Raw genomic sequence first — 22,206 nt, forward strand, 5'->3', positions numbered from 1 at the left:
GCCGTTACTTGCGGAGAACAGGTTTGTATAAGCATTTAGGAGTGACCTGTCGCTTTTATTAATAGATTTGAAAGCTTACTGGAATAAACCACTTCAGTAAAGGGGTACCCTACCTTTTATAACTTATTTTTATAACAAATATTTAAATGACTGCCTCCTTTGTCAATTAGACGCCGTGGTGCTGTGGTAAGCGTGACGGCTGTAGAATCTAACTTTTGTGAGTTCGAATTACAACGGAGATCAATATGTTTTTTTTTTTTTGTTTTTTTTTTTCATTTTATATTTTGCTAACATACATTTTAAAATGATGATAATGTTAAATATGTATTTGAATTGCATTACCTGCATCATTTTGCTATTTTCGCATATAACATAGGTTTTTCAAATTTCTTGATTGAGAGGATGCTCCATTGGACGCGTGTGTTTGAAATGTATTGAATGTATTGAAATTGTATGAATGAAATTAAAAATGAAATTGAAATGATGAAATGAAATGATGAAATAAAATGAAATAAAAAACAACATGAAAAATTAAGAAATAATATATCTCATCCAGTGATTTGTCGTTGAATAAATCATTGTTTGGAGTTCAGATGCGAAAGAGTTATATCACGAGGGCGCAGCCCGAGTGATATAATAATACGCATCTGAACGACAAACAATGATTTATTCAAGAGCAAATCACTTAATGAGATATATTATTTCGATTCTAACACGTTACCAAGGATTTTAAGTACATCCTTGACGACATTCATTAAATATTTGCCCGTTTTCAATCGGTTTCTTTTCCAGCGCGCCGCTATGCCGTTTGACGCCATGACGTAATAATTGTGACGTCAGAACAGTGATTTGTTGTATAATAATTCACTGTTTTCTGCCTTCTTTGTTTAATAGGAACATGAATCGGATCGTGTTAGAATATAAAATAAAGCAAATTCAGTCATAAAACAAATCGTACTGTATGGGATTCGAACCCTCAGCCTCCTAATCGCAAAAGTTAAATTACTAGCAAGATTCAGTTCTACCAACTGAGCTACCGAGGCAATTTCGATCTGTATATTATTTGAAATATATTTATAGTTTTAAATAAGTCAAATATCTTTCAAACCCTTATTTAATAAATGGAACAATCTGGAAAATCAAAATCTAAAAATAAAAGCGACAGGGCACTCCTAAATGCTAGTACTGGTACCGAATCCAGGAACTCTGCCCGCAGTTACATAACTGAAATACTGTTGAAAAACGGTGTTAAACCCAAAACAAACAAATACAACAGTTCTGTACTAGCTGAAAGTAGAAAATATGACAAAATTGTATGTCAAACGCATTCTGTTTGCATCTATTTACGTGGACATCTAACATCATAGTGCCAATGTTAGACAATTAAATAATGCTACTAAATTATTTGGTGTTTGAATGGTTTTATCAATAAAATATTTTTGAGATATGTTTGTTCAATAATTTACCCAATTAGCGTAATAAGCATAAATAATATTATGTATTCCTATCACATTTCAATATCGTCTTTGTAAAATTAATACATGGCAGAATTAAAGGGCCGTTTGGGTCCCAGATATATAAGAAACTTTCTAATCGTTCCGTTCAATATAGAGCTTCATATAATATGAATGTCGGTAAAATAATGCTTGGGCAGGAAATACTAAAGAAGGCTAATTTACTAAATGACTGATTTAATTTCACGTATACTGTTCAAATTACTGGTTTTCTGAAAGAATTGCAACATCTGAAACATAATAAAGTTTTATGTCAAAGCTTTTGACGATATCATGCGTATGACAGCCTGAGGACACCACCACTTATCAATGGCCCTGATACTTAAACATTTTAAAACGGTCTCAATTTCGTTCTTAAGGTCAAACTTTCTTACGGCGATGTCAGAAACACAAAAAGCATGGGTGTGTGATTGCATTGCAAAGTATGTTTGCTGAATAATGACGATGTCGAAGTTACAAAAACAAGCGGACGCGATAGCATAATATATAAACGACATCTTTAAAAGCATATACTGGCAGTAAGTGAAACATTCATTGGAAAGTCCTCTTTCATAGTTGTTCAAATTGTTCTGTTTGGTTATAGATTGTACAAACAGTCTGGCAGTCATAGCTAAACATAGAACAATCTAAAATTAAATCCCCTTAAACCGTCAGTCCGCTTTGAAATATTTCTTCAATGACCTTCGATCAAAACTGATAGAATATTTCAGATTTATCAAAAACCTGGCCATTTTTCCTGACACTATGATAATTGTCTGGTCAGTGACTGCTGGTCCTATTTCTAAATAATTTCGAACAGATGTTTCGTCAAGTAACATCTAAAATTACTCCGACTAGTCACATGTAAATAGTAAGAAGTTTTTGCCATATACAGCTTGCCTTGTTTTGAAATAATTTATACCAACGTTCCATCCGTAACCATGTACAAGGGTTGTTATCCCGATTGCGATCAGAGGGTGTGGTCACTTCTATAGATAATTAATTAATTTATATTTTGCAGGTAACCAAAAGCTTACGCATGTTTTATTCTCGAATAATGTTTCAAAATAGAGCTGCTTTTGCAACATTTGAAATGTATTTAAAGTGCAAATATTTTATTGACAAATTGATAAGATTGCTGTATAGGAATGTTTGAAATTCTTAATGTTCCTGAGTTGACTCTCTATCAAACGTGTTCAAATAATATAGTCTCCAGATGACTGTTCGTTTTTCATGAAATGCATTAATTTTAACTTTTAAAAAAAAAAAAATCTTGAAATCTTGGAACTACTTGCCAGATTTCGATACAATTGAAAGGAATATTTCATAGATAAACTTCTATCAAAGATTTCAAAACATCGCAATTAGTCAAACACAGGATCACGGGATTTATTATCTCTCTATATGCATGTAGTGTAAACTTTGAAATCGCTGATTCGATTTCTGAAAAAAACAACAACATTTTTTTGGGTGAACCACAGTCAAAAATAGTAATATCATATGTTGATCTGGATACAGAAAGTGTCCATCATTATGTCATTTGATTGTCATGATCAGATCTCGAATGACTTGAAACATTTGTAGGTCAGTATGCGCAAGAGTCTATCTTCATAAAACTTGAACGGTTGATTACCTTGTCAAAATAATATCATGGTTATAATTTTCTTCTGTCGTCCTTTTTGCTTAAATTGTAACAGTATTTACTTCATAAAAATTACGTAGCCGACACTCGGCGAGGCTAGTTTCAACATGTGCTTTTATACCTGTTTGAGCTGTGAAACTATGGTAAGCTATCTATGGGCATCATTTTAATTGAATATAATATCGTTTTAACTACGTATGTCAAGCGAGTACTGACACTAAAGTCATATAATAAGACGAATTTCATCTTTTAAGACAAATCAGGAATGATACTTGGGCATAATTGATAAATGACAAAAACATGCATACATTATTTGTGTCCATGGTGGTAGGACGAGCGGAAACATATGTATATATAAAGGTTTAGTTTAGTTTACAAAAATCGTGTCTGTGTTGGTAGGACATGCGGAATGTAACCATTCTCTAGAATAAAGGTTTAGTTAAGTATACATTTATTGCGTTTTTGTTGGTAGGACACGCGACATGGAACCATTTTCTTGTTACATTAATCGTGTCCGTATTGGTGAATATGTGGAATGTAACCATTCTCTAGATAAAGATTTAGTTTAGTGTACATTAATCGTGTCAGTGTTGGTAGGACACGCGGAATGGAACAGGTCTCTATATAAAGGTTTATATATAGTGTAGTGTACATTAATCGTGTTGTGTTATTAGGACACGCGGAAAGGAACAGCTCTCTTTATAAAGGCTTAGTTTAGTAAACATTAATCATATATGTGCAGAACACATAGAATGGAACCATTCTCTAGATGAAGGTTTAGTTTACAGTACCTCAATCGTTGTTTCTAGGACAATCAAAATGGAATCGTTCCCTATATAAAGTACATTTATCGTGTAGGCAATACGGAATGGATCATTTCTCTTGGCTAAGGTTTAGTTTAGTTTAGTGTATGATAACCAAGTCCGTGCCAGTAGGACAAGTGAAACAGAACCTTTCTCTAGATCAAGTTATCTTGAACTGTTTCATTGTCAGTAGGACACGTGGAATGACACCGTTATCTAGATACAGTTTAAGTTTAGTGTACACACATCATGTCCGTGTTGGTAGGACACGCGGAATATAACCGTTCTCTAGATTAAGGTTCAGGTAAGTGTACATTAACCGTGTCCATATTGGTAGGCCAAGTAGAATGGAACCGTACTCGAGATAGATGTTAAGGTTCTTGTATAATTCGTTTTCATGTTGGTAAAAACGTGGAATGGAAACGTTCTCTAGATAAAGTATTAGTTATGACTGTGTTCATTAAATTCATGTGAGTGTTGGTAAGACGCGCGGAATGGAACCATTCTCTAGACTAATGTTTAGTTTAGTGTACATAAATTGTATCCATGTTGGTAGGAGAAACATTCTCCTGATAAATGTTACGTTTAGTGTATATTAATCGTGTTCGTGTTTGAAGGACATGTGAAATGGAACAGTTCTCTAGAATAATGTTAAATGTATATGAATGGTGTCCGAGTTAATAGGTCACGTTGGGAGGAACCGTTCTATTTTATTATTATAAATCTATAAAAATCTGGTATAATGATTATAATAATAATAATAATAATAACCGTTCTGTGTAGATTTAATGTGTTCGTACTGTCTATGTTTTGTTTTTGTTGGGTTTAACGTCGCACCAACACAGTCAGAGGTAATATGGCAACTTTCCAGCTTTGATGTTTGAGGTATACCCCAGGTGCCCCTCCGTTCATTGTCTCATCACTGGCGTGATCAGTGTTCATGTTGGTAAGGAGGCAGTAAACAGTTTTCAGCTGTTAGTGTCGAATTGGCCAGGGTTAATTTTACAAATAAAAGGCATTTTACGGATTGAAGTGCATATTTGTACTTTGAAATAATAATAACTGCTAGAATTGAAGTTTCAGTGGCAAGAATTGAGTTTCAGTTATTGATAGAAAATTAGTTGAGTAGCCTTGATCTTGAAATTATGACGTAATGACTTGTAGATGTTATCATTTTAGCCATTAATGATCGATTAAGGGTGATCGATAGTTTTGTCGTTTCGGATAATATTACAAGTACACAACGTTAACCTGTATATAAATAAAATTATACCTGTAATATGACATAAATAGGATATTGGTCTTGTGATTTTCCGAAAACGAAAGAATATTGACAACTATAAACTAACCGACAGACGGACATGAATAAACAGATAGAATTCAGGTAAGAAGTTCGTATAATATTTACCAATAACTCTCATTTAAACAGTTCCACTATTTTAAAGAAAGAGGACAGTTGTATGATTTATCGTGTCATTAATCGTGTAATGTGCATGTACTGACAATAATTATAAATAATGCGTGCTAAAAGTAGAAATCAATAAAGGACAATATGGCCAATCTAACACACAGGGGCAGGACGTAACATGAAACAAAACTTAGTTGTGAATGAAGTTTGACAAAGTGGCAGACGTAATAGTGTTTTAAAGCACAAGTTTGTAGAATATGATATGAATGTCTTCAGTTCTGCCATCTTTCAAGTATATGATCATTATTGCTCACTTCAACTACGATAATGCATATTTTCAGTACAATGGTGTTATTGAATTTTGAAGGGCCTTTCTCTATAGCGAATTCAAAAGCTGAGCCAATGAATTATAGCAGGCCTATAGAAGTACAATGGCAGATATGTTGTTAACGGTTTACAATAGCTATCTAATTACTAAGTCTATGAATTTTTCCAAGCCTGCATTTTCTGATTTCGTTTCGAGGATTGAACGCATAACTTTCGTAATTCATATTTGATAAAGAAAGAGTTACGGCAATTTCTACGTCCACCCCTCGGTTTGTTGCAGAGGCTAGAGTATCGGACCTGTGACAAAAAGTATGACAAGACTGATAAAAATATCGTCATCCTAAATGAGTCCAAAATGTAAATTATATAGTGAAATATGAGCCCCTTCAAATACGATCTACTGTAGGCCGAAATCCAGAGATTCGAACCTGCGAGCAATGGGTTCACTTCCTAGGCCGTTGTGAAATGAACTCATCAGAAAATTATGCATACTGTCTATCAATATTTCACGTATGCATTTAGTTACAAAAGAGACTGATTACAAGCCGGTTTTCACTTTCTGTTAATGCAGTATCTAGCTGCAAGCCACAGTTAGATAAAAATGCGGCACCACGAAATGGTACGAAACTATCGACTAATGATTGTCAGCCGAGCACGGGTCAAATTCACTAGCCATTACGATAAGTAATTATGTAAATTAAGGCCACTCACGACCGTCAGTAGCATCTGCTACACGCGATATTGACTTTTTTTTCCATCAGTCTTTCGATTGCATTATCCGCCACTGAACATTTTGGAACATTATTTCTGATTGGCGAGTAGCGACACGCCTCCAACAGAACCGCAACGTTTCGCATAAGATTACTTGGATATGATCAAATGGCTTTCAATGGCGGAGAATGGAATCGAAAAACGAAAGTAAATATCACATGTAGCAGATTCTACTGACGGTCGTGAGTGGCCTTAATTTACATATTTAGTTATACTTGTTAGTAATGCCTAGTAAATCTGACCGGTGCTCGGCTGAAACCCATATTTTAGTCGATGTTTTCAAACCGTTTTGTTGTGCCGCATTTGATCTACCTAGGACTTGCAGCAGGACGGCGTTCGTTTCCTGATAGATATTTCATGAACGGGAAGGGCTAGAGACTTGTGGTTGGTCTCATTTTGTAACCTAATACATACGTAATACCACAGTCACACATACGGCGCGGATAGCTACGTCTAGCTACGGATGTAAACGTAGTAACCCGTATCGATCCGTACCTGAGCCGTACGAATTGGTACGGATTGATACGTATTACTACGTTAAGGTACGGCTCAGGTACGGATCGATACGAATTACTACGTTTCTATCCGTGGCTAGACGTAGTTATCCGCGCCGTATGTGTGACTGGGGTATAAACTAGTGTTAGATAGATTGTATAATTTTCTGGAGAATTTATTTCAAAATGGTCTGGGAAGTGTACACATTGCTGGCAGGCTCGAATCTCTGGATTCTGGCCTTCAATAGATCGTATAGATCATTAGATGGGGGCTCATATTTCACTACATATTTTTTATTTTGGATTCATTAAGGATGAAAACGGGTTTTATATCAGTCTTGTCATATTTTATGTCCCGGGTCTGATACGTCCCGGGTCTGATACTCGTGCTTGTGGTTTGTTGTACTGAATTCGTAGAAATGTTCTAGTTTTAAGAGTTAACAGTTAAATTTCCCTTTCATGCTAATTCTTCATTACATAAGTTGTTTTTTCCAGCACTGTAAACACTGTTCCGCTCGTCAGTTAGCATAATGGTACAAGTCTATTTTTAGCATACAAAAGCTGTATTTTGTGCGCTCGATATAATGTACAATAAATAAATGTCAAAAATATATTCCCTTGAACAAAAATTTATCGTAATACCAACCTGTCGGAATAACATGCATTCATGTTAACAGTCATAATATTTTGGGAAAGCCTACTTTTTTGTTCACCCCGCTCCCCCCCCCCCCCCCCTCCACCCACCCCATACACACACCTATTTTTTTTAGGATTTTAGGAAAAGGGCTCTTTGAGTTGCCATTTTTCCTCCGTACTAATTAATGTCGTGGATATCTCAAAGAATATTTGATCCAGAGTCATGTCATCAAACCTCACAAGGAATGTTATTCAGCATGTGTAGTTTTAATTGGGATCTCACACAGCCAGAACAGAGTTATGACCCCCAACTTAGTCAAAATATAGGATAAAATGGGCATAAACGTTTGTGTCGCGTGTATCTCAAAGACCTAGCATTATGAAACATTACAGGAATAAGATTCAACATGTGAAATTGTCCTTATAGACATAAACGTTTGTGTGTGCTGCATATATCTTTAAAATATTTCACCTAGAGTCATGAAACCATAGTGACAGGAAGCGGGGACACTTGAGTCCTATGGACACACGTCTAGTTTTTTCCCTTCTTTTGTTTTTAGAGAAGTATTCCAAACAGTCTGTAACGAAATCAAGGCCCGAAATATGGTCCATTCACAACTGTTACAATATAATAACGTATTTGGTTTATTCCGGCCCTTCTCGACGGGTTTCACGAATGGATTTTATTAATAAAAACAACGAAAAAGACCGGAGTTTTCGAATCCCATGGAACTTTTTGTCACATTGCTTTTTGTGCCGACCCTTGTAAATGCAATGGCAAGCTGGGGATCAGCTATTGCAGTTTATCAACACAAAGAGAATCATTTTAAATTACATTTGTTTTATTTTACCTGCTGGTCTAAAAGATAGCATTTTATGTATTTAATAGATGTTTCAGTCTCAATAATGTCGAACATTAGCGTAATAAATGGGCCGCTGACTAGCTTTCACAAAATGTTAACCTTGTTTCAATATGCTCAAGTAAGGAAATCAGAAGACAACATGTCTGATCTTTTCATTCATAATTTGTTTAGCTAGTCTGATTGATAGAGTACAATGGCTGTAGAAAATAGGCTACTGTTCTTCAGCAAGGAGGTTACAAGATGCATAAAGGACCCGACAGTTGTGTCCCATCTCGAGGCAGATTCTGTAATCTCATCAGGTAAACGATCAGTCTAAAATATGCTTACTACCTATAGGAGGCAGTAAACAGTTTCCAGAGCTTCTCGGTCTAAATTCGCCTAATTGACTTTCAAAACCTCACACAAAAGTCTGTAACCAGTCCACACACCTGAAATAAAAATATTGCAATATTAACATGACTGTACGTGTTTCTTTAAAAACCATCTGCAATGCATGTTTAATATCCAGATTTCTGTTTACAATACCTGAATTTTGTGCTCTACCGTTCGCGAAATCTGGTGACGAAAAAAGATAATTTGCCAATTTTTAAAATCGCTGCAGAAAATTCCCTGCAAATGTAAAATCTGAAAATAATCTCAAATATATTTGCCATCCGTACCGTTTTTAAAATTATTCCAGTTTTCTTTGGGACCCCTCAGCGAAGGCATGTATTTTCATCCGCAAGTCACTACGTCATAATTTTAAGATCAAGGCTACTCAACTAGTATTCACTCAATAACTGAAACTCGATTTTTGCCACTGAAACTTCAATTCTAGCATTTATTATTATTTTAAAGTACAAATATACACTTCAATCCGGATTTTTTTGTAAATGTGACCCTGGCTAATTCGACACTAACAACTGAAAACTGTTCACTGCCTCCTATATGACATAATTATCATTGTTACATCTCAAATATAGGTGATGAAGCAAAAAATTGGTAAAAAATAATCTTTAATACATAGATCCTACTTTTTGCGCTAAAGGGGCATTAGTTCACTCGTGGAATGCTTTTTACATAACATTATATACCTGTCATGTAATGCTTATATTAGTTGTTTACTTGAAAACGAAAGTAAGGTGTTTATTTTGCGGACCGCTTTCTGAAATTAGGCAATATTGGGGCACTTAACTTCAATTGACTTACATTTCACTACATGCTACTCAACACTCCTTTTTCATTTCGTTTTCTGAAAGCAAATATATGGATGTCTTGTGGAAAATAGGTCTAACTAAAAACAAACTTTATATGTAATGTTTTAATATAAAATTTAAACTCACCATTTCTACAAAAGTGATACAATATAAAAGTTTTTATTACCTTTTGTAATTTTGATATGGTATCGGGGCAAGCCAAACCCACTGTAAATAAACCAAATATTCAACTTTTCGTAGGATGAGCCAAGTTGTACATGTAAGACAGTGACGAATGTCTGAATTCTGTGATGACTACTTTATTGAAAAACAAACAGAGATTTTGGATATATTGGCATCACCTTTGTATAGCATCAGTTTTTAAGAACCAATTCATTTAAGGTTTTTTATTTCTTGTGCTGACAAAATGGCAAACATTTCATGTCCGAAAAAGAACCAATGAATGAAGAAGTCCTCCGGTTGTCTAGTAGTAACACGCTTGATTGTGACTCCGGTGTTAGTATCCCGGTCCAGGCGGTGGGAAATTAGCTCTGGCGGCTCTTCCCAGAAAAGAGGGATTTGCGTGTTTTCACCATGCATATTGAAATTACTGTACAAGCTCTCTCACTCTCTTTCTCTCTTTCTTCTCCCTTTCTGCCTCTCTTTCCGAATATATGCATATATGTTTAAAAGCACCCAGACAGAATCTGTATTAATTTCCATTCGCAGATGAGAGTTCTAAACTAAAGAAGATATATCTGGATGGTGATCCGTTTAAAGCAAATGAGGAAATGATTGACTGTCTTCTTAAATCAACAGCAAAGGGAAAGTGGAGATCATTCTTAGAGGCCTTAGAAAAATCAGGTACATGTTGTTAAAATCAACAATGAATTTTTTATGAAATACTCGCATGAAATTTAAATGCATTTTAATTATTACATATTAACACAATGACCGTTTGTTTGTTCACACGCTGAACATAATATTTGAAATTTTTAAATAATTGTACTTTACTTTCAGGCTATCGTCACTTAAAATCCTTGCTTGAATCAACTGACAGACCAAGTTCAAGTGATACACGTGAAAGAGAAATAATACGAGTGTTCATTCCGTTCTTAGAAAAGACAGTTACAGCAAAAGAAATTGTGTCAGATCTGTACTCAAGAAAAGTTATAAACGAAGTGGATGACGAATTGATACGTGCAACATATCAAAATAAAGGAGACACATATGCTACAATTGTCTTACTTGAAAGAATGCAGTGTAGATTGGCTCCAGATGAATGGTTTTATGAATTTCTGAGTGTATTAGTACAAAGGAACCTAGAATATGTCGTAAAAGAAATTGAACCAGATTTTTTGGTCTCTCCTGAACGGTTTCGACCTTGCACAGGTAGGATTTTGTGCCCTTTAAGCAATACTTCAAAATGTTATCATTTTAATAAATACAATATTCATAAAATCATTTACCTACCTATTTGTCTCTACATAAAACAAGCCCTCTCTCGAGTGTTACAGGCAGGACTATGTGAACGTCGAAAATACTAGTAAAAATGTAACAGTAATCATGGTAATAAAAAGAACCTTGCAAAGAATATTGTCAGGCAAAATGAGACTTGAATGAAAGTATTCCAGTCAGTTTTTAAGCTGTTAGGTATTAAGTGAGAACACCTGTACAAACTTTCATAGCTGTAAAAGAACTGTATTCTTGTTCAAAATAACAGTCATGCTTATTTCAAATTGACACTTGTAGATTTTATATGACAACATTGATTTTACAGTGGTAGACTTAAAACAGTTCGAATTATGCAAATAAGAGCAAAAGTTACAGCTAAAAATATGCCTTAAAGTCCATGCTGTAGAAATATTACATGTGTTAAAAAAGGGGATGAAAACAGAGGTACAAAAAGTTTTAAGATGAACTGTAATTCTCTAGAAAGGGTAGCAATTACTACCAAAATGGCAAAATAATTGATCTAGTGAGTAAAGAGCAACATGAAATATGTTTACAATATAGTAGGATGGAAAGTAGAAACTATGCATCATATCTTATTTATAAATAATTCTTTGTCATGAAAATAGGTGACAGTCTTAAAATTATTTCTTTTAAACATATCAGCTTCATATATAGTGTGAATAGTTAATGTATTTACTTATACATGTCATTTTACAACTATATTAGAAAGTTAAACATTTGTACTTATTCCATAACGGTTAAAATTCCATTATTTTAAAGGATGTTGTGTTTCTGTGATTTTCAATAATATCCCGCCAAAATGCATCTAAGATGACTGACAATACTCGTGTTTCCCTCCAAAAAAGTTACAGCTATAATTTTGAGACATTTCTCAGCTGCAACTTTCAACTGTAGTATTTTCACTGCTGTATTTGTGAGACCTGCATGTTTTACACCTGTAAATTTCAACTGTTTTTCGGGCCATTTTCCATTAACATGTCTTTAACAGCTCAAATGTTAAGATACACGTTTTATAGACGTTTTACAACTGTAAAATAGGTCCTTTGTACGTACAGGCAGAGTGAAAAGTAAAAGTATCGGAAACATACTGAGGATTTTTTATCACAGCCCGCTTAAACTGGTCAAGGTCAGGTAGAGTTGCGATGTTACTATGAAGTTGGTTCTAAAGGGTAATATTATATGGGATAAACAAATACTTATAACTTAATGTATCTGTCTGGTAAGTAATAAGTGATGCATATGCCTAATTAGTTTAACAGGTGATTGTATGTAGGATTGGAGGCTGACTGCTACAATATTTGGGCAGATTGTATTAAACATTATGAGTTTTAAGTCTAATCTCAGATGATCTAGAGACCGCCATCCGAGAACTTCAAGTATGGCTAGCTTTGTTAGTATTCGTTTATGTGTAAGGACTCCAGAAAGTAGAAGCATATTCTAGTTGGGGCCGTACCAAGGCCTTGTATGCCAGTCTTTTCACCTTTTCATTATTGGTGTTTATGTTTCGCTATATGGATCCAAAAGTTCTAGTATTTAGTGTTATTCTTGAGATGTGACTGTTATAGTTATTCTTATTTTGTATCTTATTTTACTATGTTAACGCGATTCTCTCTTTAATTACAGCGACCTTAACTTATTAATATACCTCGATAATGTTTCGAAAAAAATTGCATGAAATGAATCATTCCTACAATAAAAAATCACTTTTACAAAAGAAATGCAAAGCAAAGATTTTTTATAATTTTTATATAGAAATATAACGAATGTTAATATGACATCAAGGTAATTCTGCACGTTTGAGGAAACGGAAGGAACGGCGTAACGTCATTTATTCGGCAAACGTAGAATAAAGCCTGGATTCGGCGTACGGAAATGAAAATCATTTTATAAACAAATAGCAACCGGTGAGTAAATTTATTACAATGGCATCGTTACTATCTTTTTAAAGTTAAAATGTTATATTAAAACATCCGGCACGCTTAAACTAATCCACAAATGTCGCAAAATAAGCTTGAAATGTGCGGATTTCTACAATCATGGGCAAATGTTTTCAAAACATGCACCCGTACTTATGCATCTTATTTCACCATATTAAAGGCCATATGTTTATATACGTCTGTGAGAACTTTCATTCAAATCTACATTGTAGAAAATTTACTAGTATATCAGCGAAAAATTTATCAAAATTGTGATTTTACCATAGACTTCCATTATGAAAACTTTTATGAGGTCAAAATCTTTCAAATCAGTCTAGCAAAAAATCGAGCACACGACCTTATCCTTTTTATTTGCCAGATTTTCTAAGTATATTCTGAAGTTTTGAAAAATCAGGGTTTAATCAAATTCTATATTGTAGAAAAAGATTGATCCGAACGTGCAGAACTACCTTTAGGTTAGTCAAGCATGTTTGTTTCTGATTATCTCAAATAAAACAAACGTTCAACTTTACGTCCTTGGTAGGGTGAGCTGTAAATGTATTTCAATAGATAAATATTTATATTCTTCGTTATCTAAGCGATTGAAGTAAAACGGTATTTGATACTTTTTTTCTTTTTACAAATAATTGATTGAGTTTATATCCCGCGTACCTAACTACTTTTGCACCAGAAAACGGTATTTCTTATTATTTGTCTTTGATTTTAAAGTGCGATAGGTAATAATCTTATCTTTTAATTGTATAGGTTCCTTGAAATCGAAGGGGACGAAATGCGATGAACTGAACTTAAAACAAGAAATATATAATACTGAAGGTGGTGAAGATATTTGTAATTTGTCCAGTAACGTAATTGAGCACGTGATCGCAGGTAAATAAATGTACAAATAATTAGCATCCTGAAATAAAGAGGCACTGTTAAGAGACGTGCTTCTCTTTGTTTAGAAGCTATTACCGCTACTCTTTCGGCTTAACTCGTAGTTTAGCTATTACATATTTCACTGAGAACGTAGAAGCTGTTATTTGGCACATGACAGGTACAAAAATGTTCCTGCTTTTATAAAAATGATCAAGTGTTCAAAATGGCTTTCACGTTACATTTGTTCATTTCTCTAAGATTATGGAGAGGTCGAAGACGATGTGGACCAGGCAGTTCCAATATCAACTGAAAATGACAATGACGCTGATGGCGAAGAAGCTTCAGATTTGTCAAGAAACTCAAGTTTGATTTATGTGAGAGACAAAAAATCATCTCAGCTGGAAAGTACCTCGATCTCAGTTATACAGGATATGGAAACTGAGAAGAAAACACCAGTCTTGTCTGAGGTTGTGACACTTGGGGAAAGGGCACCACCAGAAGGACATGATGTTAACGGCAATAGTTCTGGCGATGATGGAGAAACACAGAATACCCCAAAACTAAGCAAAACCATTAAAATAGGTAAATTTAGTTCAGAACAGAAGCATCTCCTTTGTGATATAACAAATAAATGGTGTCTGACTTTTGTAAATACTTATATCGGCCAAGCTAAAGGAAAAGTAAAATAAAGAATTTTACATCAAGTAGGATTTTGTAACTTGAAGTTTATCCATTTGTTGGGTGGGGATGAACACATTAAGGCATTTTAATTTCATGCACACAGAACAACATAACTTTTAAACACAGCTACAAAATATGGTATCAACATACAAAGTGTGAAAATCAGTTTTGTTTCCTTACTTTATCTTCTTTTTATATGCCTAATCAATGTTTCTGCATACAGAAAAAGTAGAACAGAACGAAGACGTTCCACAAAACGACAAAACAAATTTGGTTGCAAATGAATCAGATAGCGAAACAGAAGAATCTGACGATAGCTCTGACGGTACGTGTGCCATTTCTGTTACACATATTAAATGCAAGGATCATAAAGCTGGTCGCTTGAGTGTCCGTCTATAACTAATGATTAGGTTATATTTTCTGGAGTCTTTTCAATATCTGTGTAGTGAAATTCCTCGATTTTTAGGGGGCCTGAGGTATTGCACTTTCCATTACCTCTAATGAACAGGCTCAATTAAACCTACTCTGCTTTCATTTTGTTTGATTGCATTCTATGCTTCCTTCCGAGGGATTATCTTATAGATTCATCAAGGGTATTCTTATTTGAAGGATATATATTTTGTAGAAACCTTACAAGAGTTCTTTGCCTACTTTAATTTAATTTGTTAATGGTATTTATATATACAGCGGTAACGAGTAAAAATATAAGGAAATGACTATTAATGGTGAAACATGAAGAGGACATTTATACGCAGGACTTTTAGCAGTTCTCCTTTTTTTTGGCAATGGTCTTAAGCACAAGTGTGACTGTAAAAGTATTATCAAATCAAAATTATCGCCTGAAATGACATATACAGCTTAGCTTCTGTATTTATATTTTTGTGAGTTATACCATAATAACGCTCGGAAACATGTTTTAATATCATTATAAAGCCTTTTTTCTTACTATTAATCAGAAACAACGGATGATGTTAAGCCGCTGGCTCAGAAATTGTATCCTTTCCAATTAGAGTTGGCAGAAAATGCGCTAGCTGGCAAAAATACTATCATATGTGCTCCAACAGGAAGCGGAAAAACCTGGGTAGCCTTATACATCATAGACAGTCATTTGCAATCGGCTGCAGACGGTACTTATCTTGCTTCTCTTCATTTAATAAAGTTTAAATTGAAGAAATACAAATATGCTTTGGAAGATAAAACAGAGCTTTGCTTGATTTCTAAAACAATATAATCAGAGAAAATAGTTAAGTATCTAGTGATGTTTGTTAACAGTCATTACGTTATCACATTATTTCTCATCTCGACTCAGATATGAGCGTTTGGCAATATTATCCTATACATCCTATACTTCAGTAAAATCTTCATAACTTGTAATTTTATTTCTGATAGCAGGACAAAAGAAAGTTGTATTTATGGCGAGGAATGGAGCTCTAGTCAAGCAGCAAATGGATTTCATTTCCAAACAACTGCCGTTTGCAAGGGTAATTTGATTGCATTTATTTTCTTTATTCTAAAAAATAAACACTTTGTACTGTACATATAAATTGTAGATTTACCGTAAGGCTTTTATTTTGTTCTTGAACGATATAAAATTTTGTACTTTTAGGTCAAACACTTGAAAGGAGACACGGAAGAAGCTATGATGATGCATGCATTTCTTGAAGATTATGATATATTTCTCTTCACACCTCAAATTCTTGTCAATAATTTGAGCACAGATGTGAAAAGCTTATCTGTATTTTCTCTGATGGTGTTTGATGAATGTCACCACACAAGAGGTAGTGAACCGTATAGCATGCTGATGAAAAACTACCTAATGGAAAAGGAAAAATTAAAGGGAACCAAAAATTTACCACAGGTAAGTTGTCATGGGTGACAAAACGTTCCCTCGTCAAGGCTGTCAAGAGTGTCCTATTTTTATCTACAGCCCTACTTTTTTCCTACATTTTCATAAAAATACCCTACTGACCCTGCTTATTTTTTATAAAACATGAATCGATGAAATAAATTGTTTTGTAAATGATTTAAATTTGTTGCAATAGTTTAAACTCAATGTTTAGTTTTTCGCATTACATAATGCTAAAACTATACATATCTCCATAAAAATGATAGTTAGTCTTGATTATGCTACCTATGCTATAATTCTCCATACTGTAGTGTTCAGCCTGGAAACGTCCAGATATCTTCATTTGGATTCCATGTGCCTGATGCTACATGTAACTGGTCATTAACTGACCAAAAACATTCCAGGTTGCTAATCCTATGCCCAGGAGAACGTTCATGGAGCATTGTCAGTCTTTAAATCATGTTATATTGTTTTTCTAATCATATAAATACGAAATCTCGGTACTTCATTTGCCCTATTTGTTTGGGAAATTATCCACTTACTGTTTTTGTATGCCTGCTTGTCAAATTAGATTAAATCGTAAATTAATTGTGGCTTTTAGACTTCAGTACATGTGAGAATGAAAATTTTGGTGATATTTTACAACAGGCATTCCATTTTCATTTTACAAATGATATTTTCTTTCAAACAAAAACATATGCTTTGCGTAAACGTCTGGATATCATTTTAATTATTATAGGTAGTTGGTTTATTTCATTATTATCATTAACAATGCATTACTACTATAAATAGATTATTGGTCTGACAGCATCTATAGGCACCGGAAGAGCAAAATCCCAGAAAGATGCCCTTGATCATATATTTCGAGTGTGTGCAAGTCTAGATGTAAGATGTTTATCAACAGTAGAAAAGAACCGAGAAGATCTAGCTAAACACGTCAGTGTACCTAGTGAAGGTTGTGTACTGTTTATTGTTTTTGGTTTCAAAGTTACACAGAGTACCAGTATAATGTGATATCTTACAAGTTTTAACTCATTAGTTGTGGCCTTCCTTCTATAATTATTTTGTTTGTGTATTGGAACAGCAACAATAGCTATATAGATGCCCTTAATGTATGATAGAATTTAATAATTGGCGCAATGCTTGTACAGATTCGAAGACATCAACCTTAATAAATCATCTGCTGTCTTCATCATACAAAACAGTTTTGTTTCGTTAAGCAGTGAGGGCAGGTACCATGAGAATAAAGATACATGTATATGAAACTCTAAATAAATTAATTGTTCGAAAATAGTGTCGTTGATAACATTTTTTATTTTCATTTTACACAAAATTTCAATATCGGTGAAACCTAGGACAAATAAACCATAACAGCCTCTCCAGCACTACCTTCTTACTACTGTATCAAAGATGTAGGTACACACTTTGTTTACATATTCGTATTCCTTGGAAATTGTAGGTATTATTATAAGATTACATGAAGGGCCACGTATATCATTTTTCCCTCCTCCCTTAAATGAAATTAAAAATTAGTATCATCATCATTTCTTAACATTTCGGGTCGACATTTAATGCTTACAATTATGTCGCAAGAATAGCATATATCGGCTAGGCAATGTACATTTACGCAAAGTATATCGAATGAGTTGTGGTCTAGTGGATAAGGTGTCGGCCGCTCAACCCAGGGGTCGTGGGTTCGTGCCCCACTTGGGTCACGACCATGACTTCTCATATGACACTAGTACTGATTTTTCCAGAAAGTGAACTCGAGAGTGGTTCCAATAAGCTTGACGCTTTCATCATAATTGAGCTAAAACAAATTAGTGATGACTCGTATGGCATCTGCATTATTCGTGCGGATGTTTATCCTGTATCTCTTTAATCGCCATGTTGTTTTCTTTAGAAACAATACCAATGAAAAGACGACCATTTGATCCTTGCAGAAGCATTCTTCTTCAAGCAGTGAAGGAAACAGGAGATTTTCTGGAAGGTAGAGTCATATGTATGATATTATTCTATTTTTATAATTCAACAAAAACAATGAGGATTATTCAAAAACAAAACTTTCGTCTTCACAAATCATTTCATTGTACAATATTATTTATTTGTACTGCATATGTGTAAGTTTCTTTGTACTTGTAACTGCACACAAACTTGTGACATAATTTAATATTACAAAATATAGTTTATAGATTATAGCATTAGGAATGTAATGGGTACTGAAGTCAAGTGTCACGTTACACTATAGATATAGCTTTAATGGATCCGAAATTGATACAAGTTATGCACAAATGTCCGAGTGATGTAGAGTCAAAACGATATGCACAGTGGGTGGCAGAAGTTATCAAGGTTGCTGAATCACTTACCCGAGGTCAAGGGAGAAATATTGCATCATGTGCGAAATACCTTCAGGTTCGTAGATATTTTGCAAAGCACAACTATTAACATTCTAAATAACACAGATAGATGTACTTACTTATTACGATACCTTTTAGAATAGTTATATTGAAGAGTACTTTTATGGTTAATGTTTTCTTTAACGATTTACCTTTCATTAAAAGCCAGGGGCATCCTTGGCCGAGTTATAAAATAAATATACGTTGAATAAGCAGGTGCGCGTGACGTTCGTGGCGACTCTTGATTCCTAAGATGGAGATTTGTAGGAATTATATTTTCACTGATATATGGTCAAATGTCCAACCTTATTTCAAAATGTGTTAAATATGGAACTCATTTTGTTTTCATTTTGGTTGTCATACCTCCTTTTATGAATTTCTGTCGCTTATAAATTCAAGACATAAATATTTGTATTTTGTGACTTTTCTTAGAATTTGATTGAGGTCATAAAATGAATAAAATGACATACAAGCATGACATTTTATATGTTATTAAATATACTTTTCTTGTTGTGTGAGAAGTTTTATATATTTTACTGTTAATAATTTGAAATATTTTGCCAAAATAGCGAGGAGGTTTTGGGTTTTGTCAAATATACATTATTTAATTACTATCTATGCAGAATTGGCAAATTACATTGTGAATGTTCATTTTACATTTAAAACATCCCAAAACGTATACGAAGAAAATAAAATTTCAACAAAAACAGTTTTAGCTTTCATCGTCTACATCATGAGGTCCGCAAGTAACACTATGAAAACTAAGATAAAACTTTTTTTTTCAACTGCAAAGTAATTTGTTATTAGACTGAACATGTCAAACTGAATATTTTCTTTTTGGGAAAATCGTCGACTGAAAAATGAGTATTGTGACTTACCGTGTAAAAACCTCCAATGCTTCTCTCATGTTTAGCAATATTTTGCTTAGAATTTATGGACTGAAACTTGACCGTTTTATATTACATTTAGATTTACTACAATGCCTTGGAGATAAACAGATTACTTAGAATCCCTGATGTTGCATTCTACATTGCTACACAGCATGTGGAAGAAGCTGAATACCAGGATAGTTTCACAAAGGAAGAAACACAACTTTTGAAAAAATTGAAAGGTGACTGACTTATTTTCCTTTATTTTAGTTGTATCACTAAATTTGTTTGTTCATTTTTACTCAGTGCAAAATGGCCATAGAGCCATAGTCCAGGAGGGAGTCATTATCCACGCAAGGGTGACTATCACGTAATTTCGAAGTTCAAATTGCATATTTAAATCAGGAGGATCGTCATAAGAGCAGCGTTGATACAGAAGTTACATGTTGACAATGAAAGTCACTGTCTAATATATTTTATTACGTTTCGCGTAGACGAGGGCGAATAATTGCGTTCTTCGGATTTTATACCTACTATAGAATTAACAGACTCACTTGACTGAACGTACAAAAGTGTTCAAAGAAATACTGATGCTAGACCAAGCAGTTTCTTGGTCCTTACGTTAAGTAGTTTAGCGAATTGATATTAATTGCAAGATATATAGTACATAACCCATTTGATAACAACAACTGAATGCCCCGGTCATTTCAACAATGGTAAAATTTGGAGTACATAAGTTAACCTTAAAATCTACTTTGTCACAGAGAGTCTATATTAAAAGTTAACCACTAATTCCAAAATTAAGATGATAAAATCTGGCAAACGATTTACGATGTTTTTGATAACGGTAGCCTTGTTAAATTAAGAAAGATAAACATTACGTCTGACTCTGGCAAATGTTATAAGCTGTGAATATAAACGCTATAAATGTGACACTGGCACATTACGAGAAAGGGGAAATTTAAAAACCTAAGAAATTAAAGCCTTTCTATTTACATATATTTATGTACGTATAATACTGTTATTAATGGAGAGACGCAACTCGAGGCAAGACAAAGAAACAATGGTATCCACATTGTTAGCCTTGTGTAACTTAAGCTCTCAAAAAGTTTTTTCATTTGGTTCGGATTTCTTGAGTGCTGCTTTAAAATATTCCTCCTTTACTGAACACATTTTGTAACCTTTTTATCCAATCGCGAAAAACAGATAAATAGTCTTCTTTTGGTATCTGTTTAAGACTGATAAATGGCGCTGTCAAGAGAACTTCTGGACTTATATTTCTTCCTAGAAAGCATTTTCTTAAGCGTTGGAAAAATAGTCACAAGGACTCAGATTAGGTGAATAAGGCGGATGGTATACAACTTTCACCTTTTCAGAAGTAAAAAAAAAATTAACAACCCACTTGTGAGAGGAGGCGTGGTCGTGTATAAGATGGACTCCTGGCCACCCTTTGCTTTGACGTTTCTTATTGTACCACTTTTTCACTTTCTTCAGTACAAAGTTCTTGTAAAATCGTCGAGTGACTGTATGACCAGATGGACGACTGGTCCACTAGAATTGCAAAAAAAAATAAAAAAATGCGTGCACCATCTTTTTTGAACTTATTGTTTCCGAACACATTTAAGGCGTTGTTTCTTTTGCTCTTCAGTGAGCAAATGAGGTACCCACCTAGCGCAAACCTTTCTCAGGTCCAAACCGCTTTTTCAGAATTGTTTGCACGCTACCTTCGGATATGCCAGTACAAATATCTATATCTTTCACAGACAATCGCGCATCCTGTTCGGCCACAGCTTTTACAGCAGTGATGTTTGGCTTGGTAACAGAGGTTTTATGCCTACTAGAACGGGTATCATCTCCGACTTTAAAAGCTTTTACCCACCTAAATATTGTACGCATTGAAATGGCCTGAGGCCCATGTATACCACGCAATTCAAATATCTGCAGTAAATCTATATCAAGCCTTTCGTCCATTTTACAATGTGACAAGTAAATTGGTCAGTGTATGTGACTGAATAGATATATTTCAATTTGAAATAACTCGGTCATTTTTGAAAAGCAATTTGCACAAAATAAACGGGTATCGTTAGCTTTTGGAAACATATTCAAGTGCAATGAAGCGTTTCAAACAAGAAGCATCTTTAAAGAAGATACATTAGCCAATGTACACTTTAAGCTACGAAACGTGCATGCATTCTGCACTTTTACAGTTTATTCATAAAACATAACAAAATGTAGTTTTTTAAGTAAAATTTTCATGTTTTTATGTAGAACATATTTCACAGAACACATATTTTACATAATAATTATATTAATCATAATCTAGGAAACTTTGACAAAAAATAAGACTAAAAAGGAGGGGCCTAAATGTGGGAGACGGAATGACCCATTTAAATTGCCAAGGGGTACCAAATGACCAAAATGGGGACGAGTTGACTGTAAATATTTACGGGAGATCTCTGCTGCAGTTTCACTACCGAGGGTATTCAGGTTTATGGCGTAAGCTATTTCTACAGGAGTCTTGCAACTGATTATAC

At 34.2% G+C, this 22,206-nt stretch overlaps 2 protein-coding genes across 4 annotated transcripts in view; both read left to right on the forward strand.

Annotated features, from left to right (window-relative positions):
* The first annotated feature begins 8,603 nt into the window (after window positions 1-8,603).
* Window positions 8,604-11,401, forward strand: LOC128559439 (uncharacterized). Its single transcript, XM_053551066.1, has 3 exons — window positions 8,604-8,736; window positions 10,342-10,476; window positions 10,633-11,401. The coding sequence occupies exons 1-3, from the start codon at window positions 8,631-8,633 to the stop codon at window positions 11,157-11,159; spliced, it is 768 nt and encodes a 255-aa protein (XP_053407041.1). The 5' UTR covers window positions 8,604-8,630; the 3' UTR covers window positions 11,160-11,401.
* Window positions 11,402-13,745: 2,344 nt separating this feature from the next.
* LOC123546753 (antiviral innate immune response receptor RIG-I-like) overlaps window positions 13,746-22,206 on the forward strand; it is a 48,247-nt gene continuing 39,786 nt past the window's right edge. The window contains exons 1-10 of one of the 3 annotated variants that reach the window (XM_053551058.1): window positions 13,746-13,892; window positions 14,139-14,462; window positions 14,785-14,886; window positions 15,518-15,688; window positions 15,951-16,042; window positions 16,168-16,419; window positions 17,200-17,362; window positions 18,311-18,397; window positions 18,656-18,819; window positions 19,773-19,914. In XM_053551058.1, the coding sequence (XP_053407033.1) occupies window positions 14,312-14,462; window positions 14,785-14,886; window positions 15,518-15,688; window positions 15,951-16,042; window positions 16,168-16,419; window positions 17,200-17,362; window positions 18,311-18,397; window positions 18,656-18,819; window positions 19,773-19,914 (1,324 nt within the window). In that variant the 5' untranslated portion in view covers window positions 13,746-13,892; window positions 14,139-14,311. The remainder of the gene's footprint in view (window positions 13,893-14,138; window positions 14,463-14,784; window positions 14,887-15,517; window positions 15,689-15,950; window positions 16,043-16,167; window positions 16,420-17,199; window positions 17,363-18,310; window positions 18,398-18,655; window positions 18,820-19,772; window positions 19,915-22,206) is intronic. The other 2 variants (XM_053551057.1, XM_053551059.1) reach the window with 2 other exon arrangements.

This window comes from Mercenaria mercenaria, chromosome 9, assembly GCF_021730395.1.
Source record: "Mercenaria mercenaria strain notata chromosome 9, MADL_Memer_1, whole genome shotgun sequence".
In the NCBI taxonomy this organism is placed as follows: Eukaryota; Metazoa; Mollusca; class Bivalvia; order Venerida; family Veneridae; genus Mercenaria; species Mercenaria mercenaria.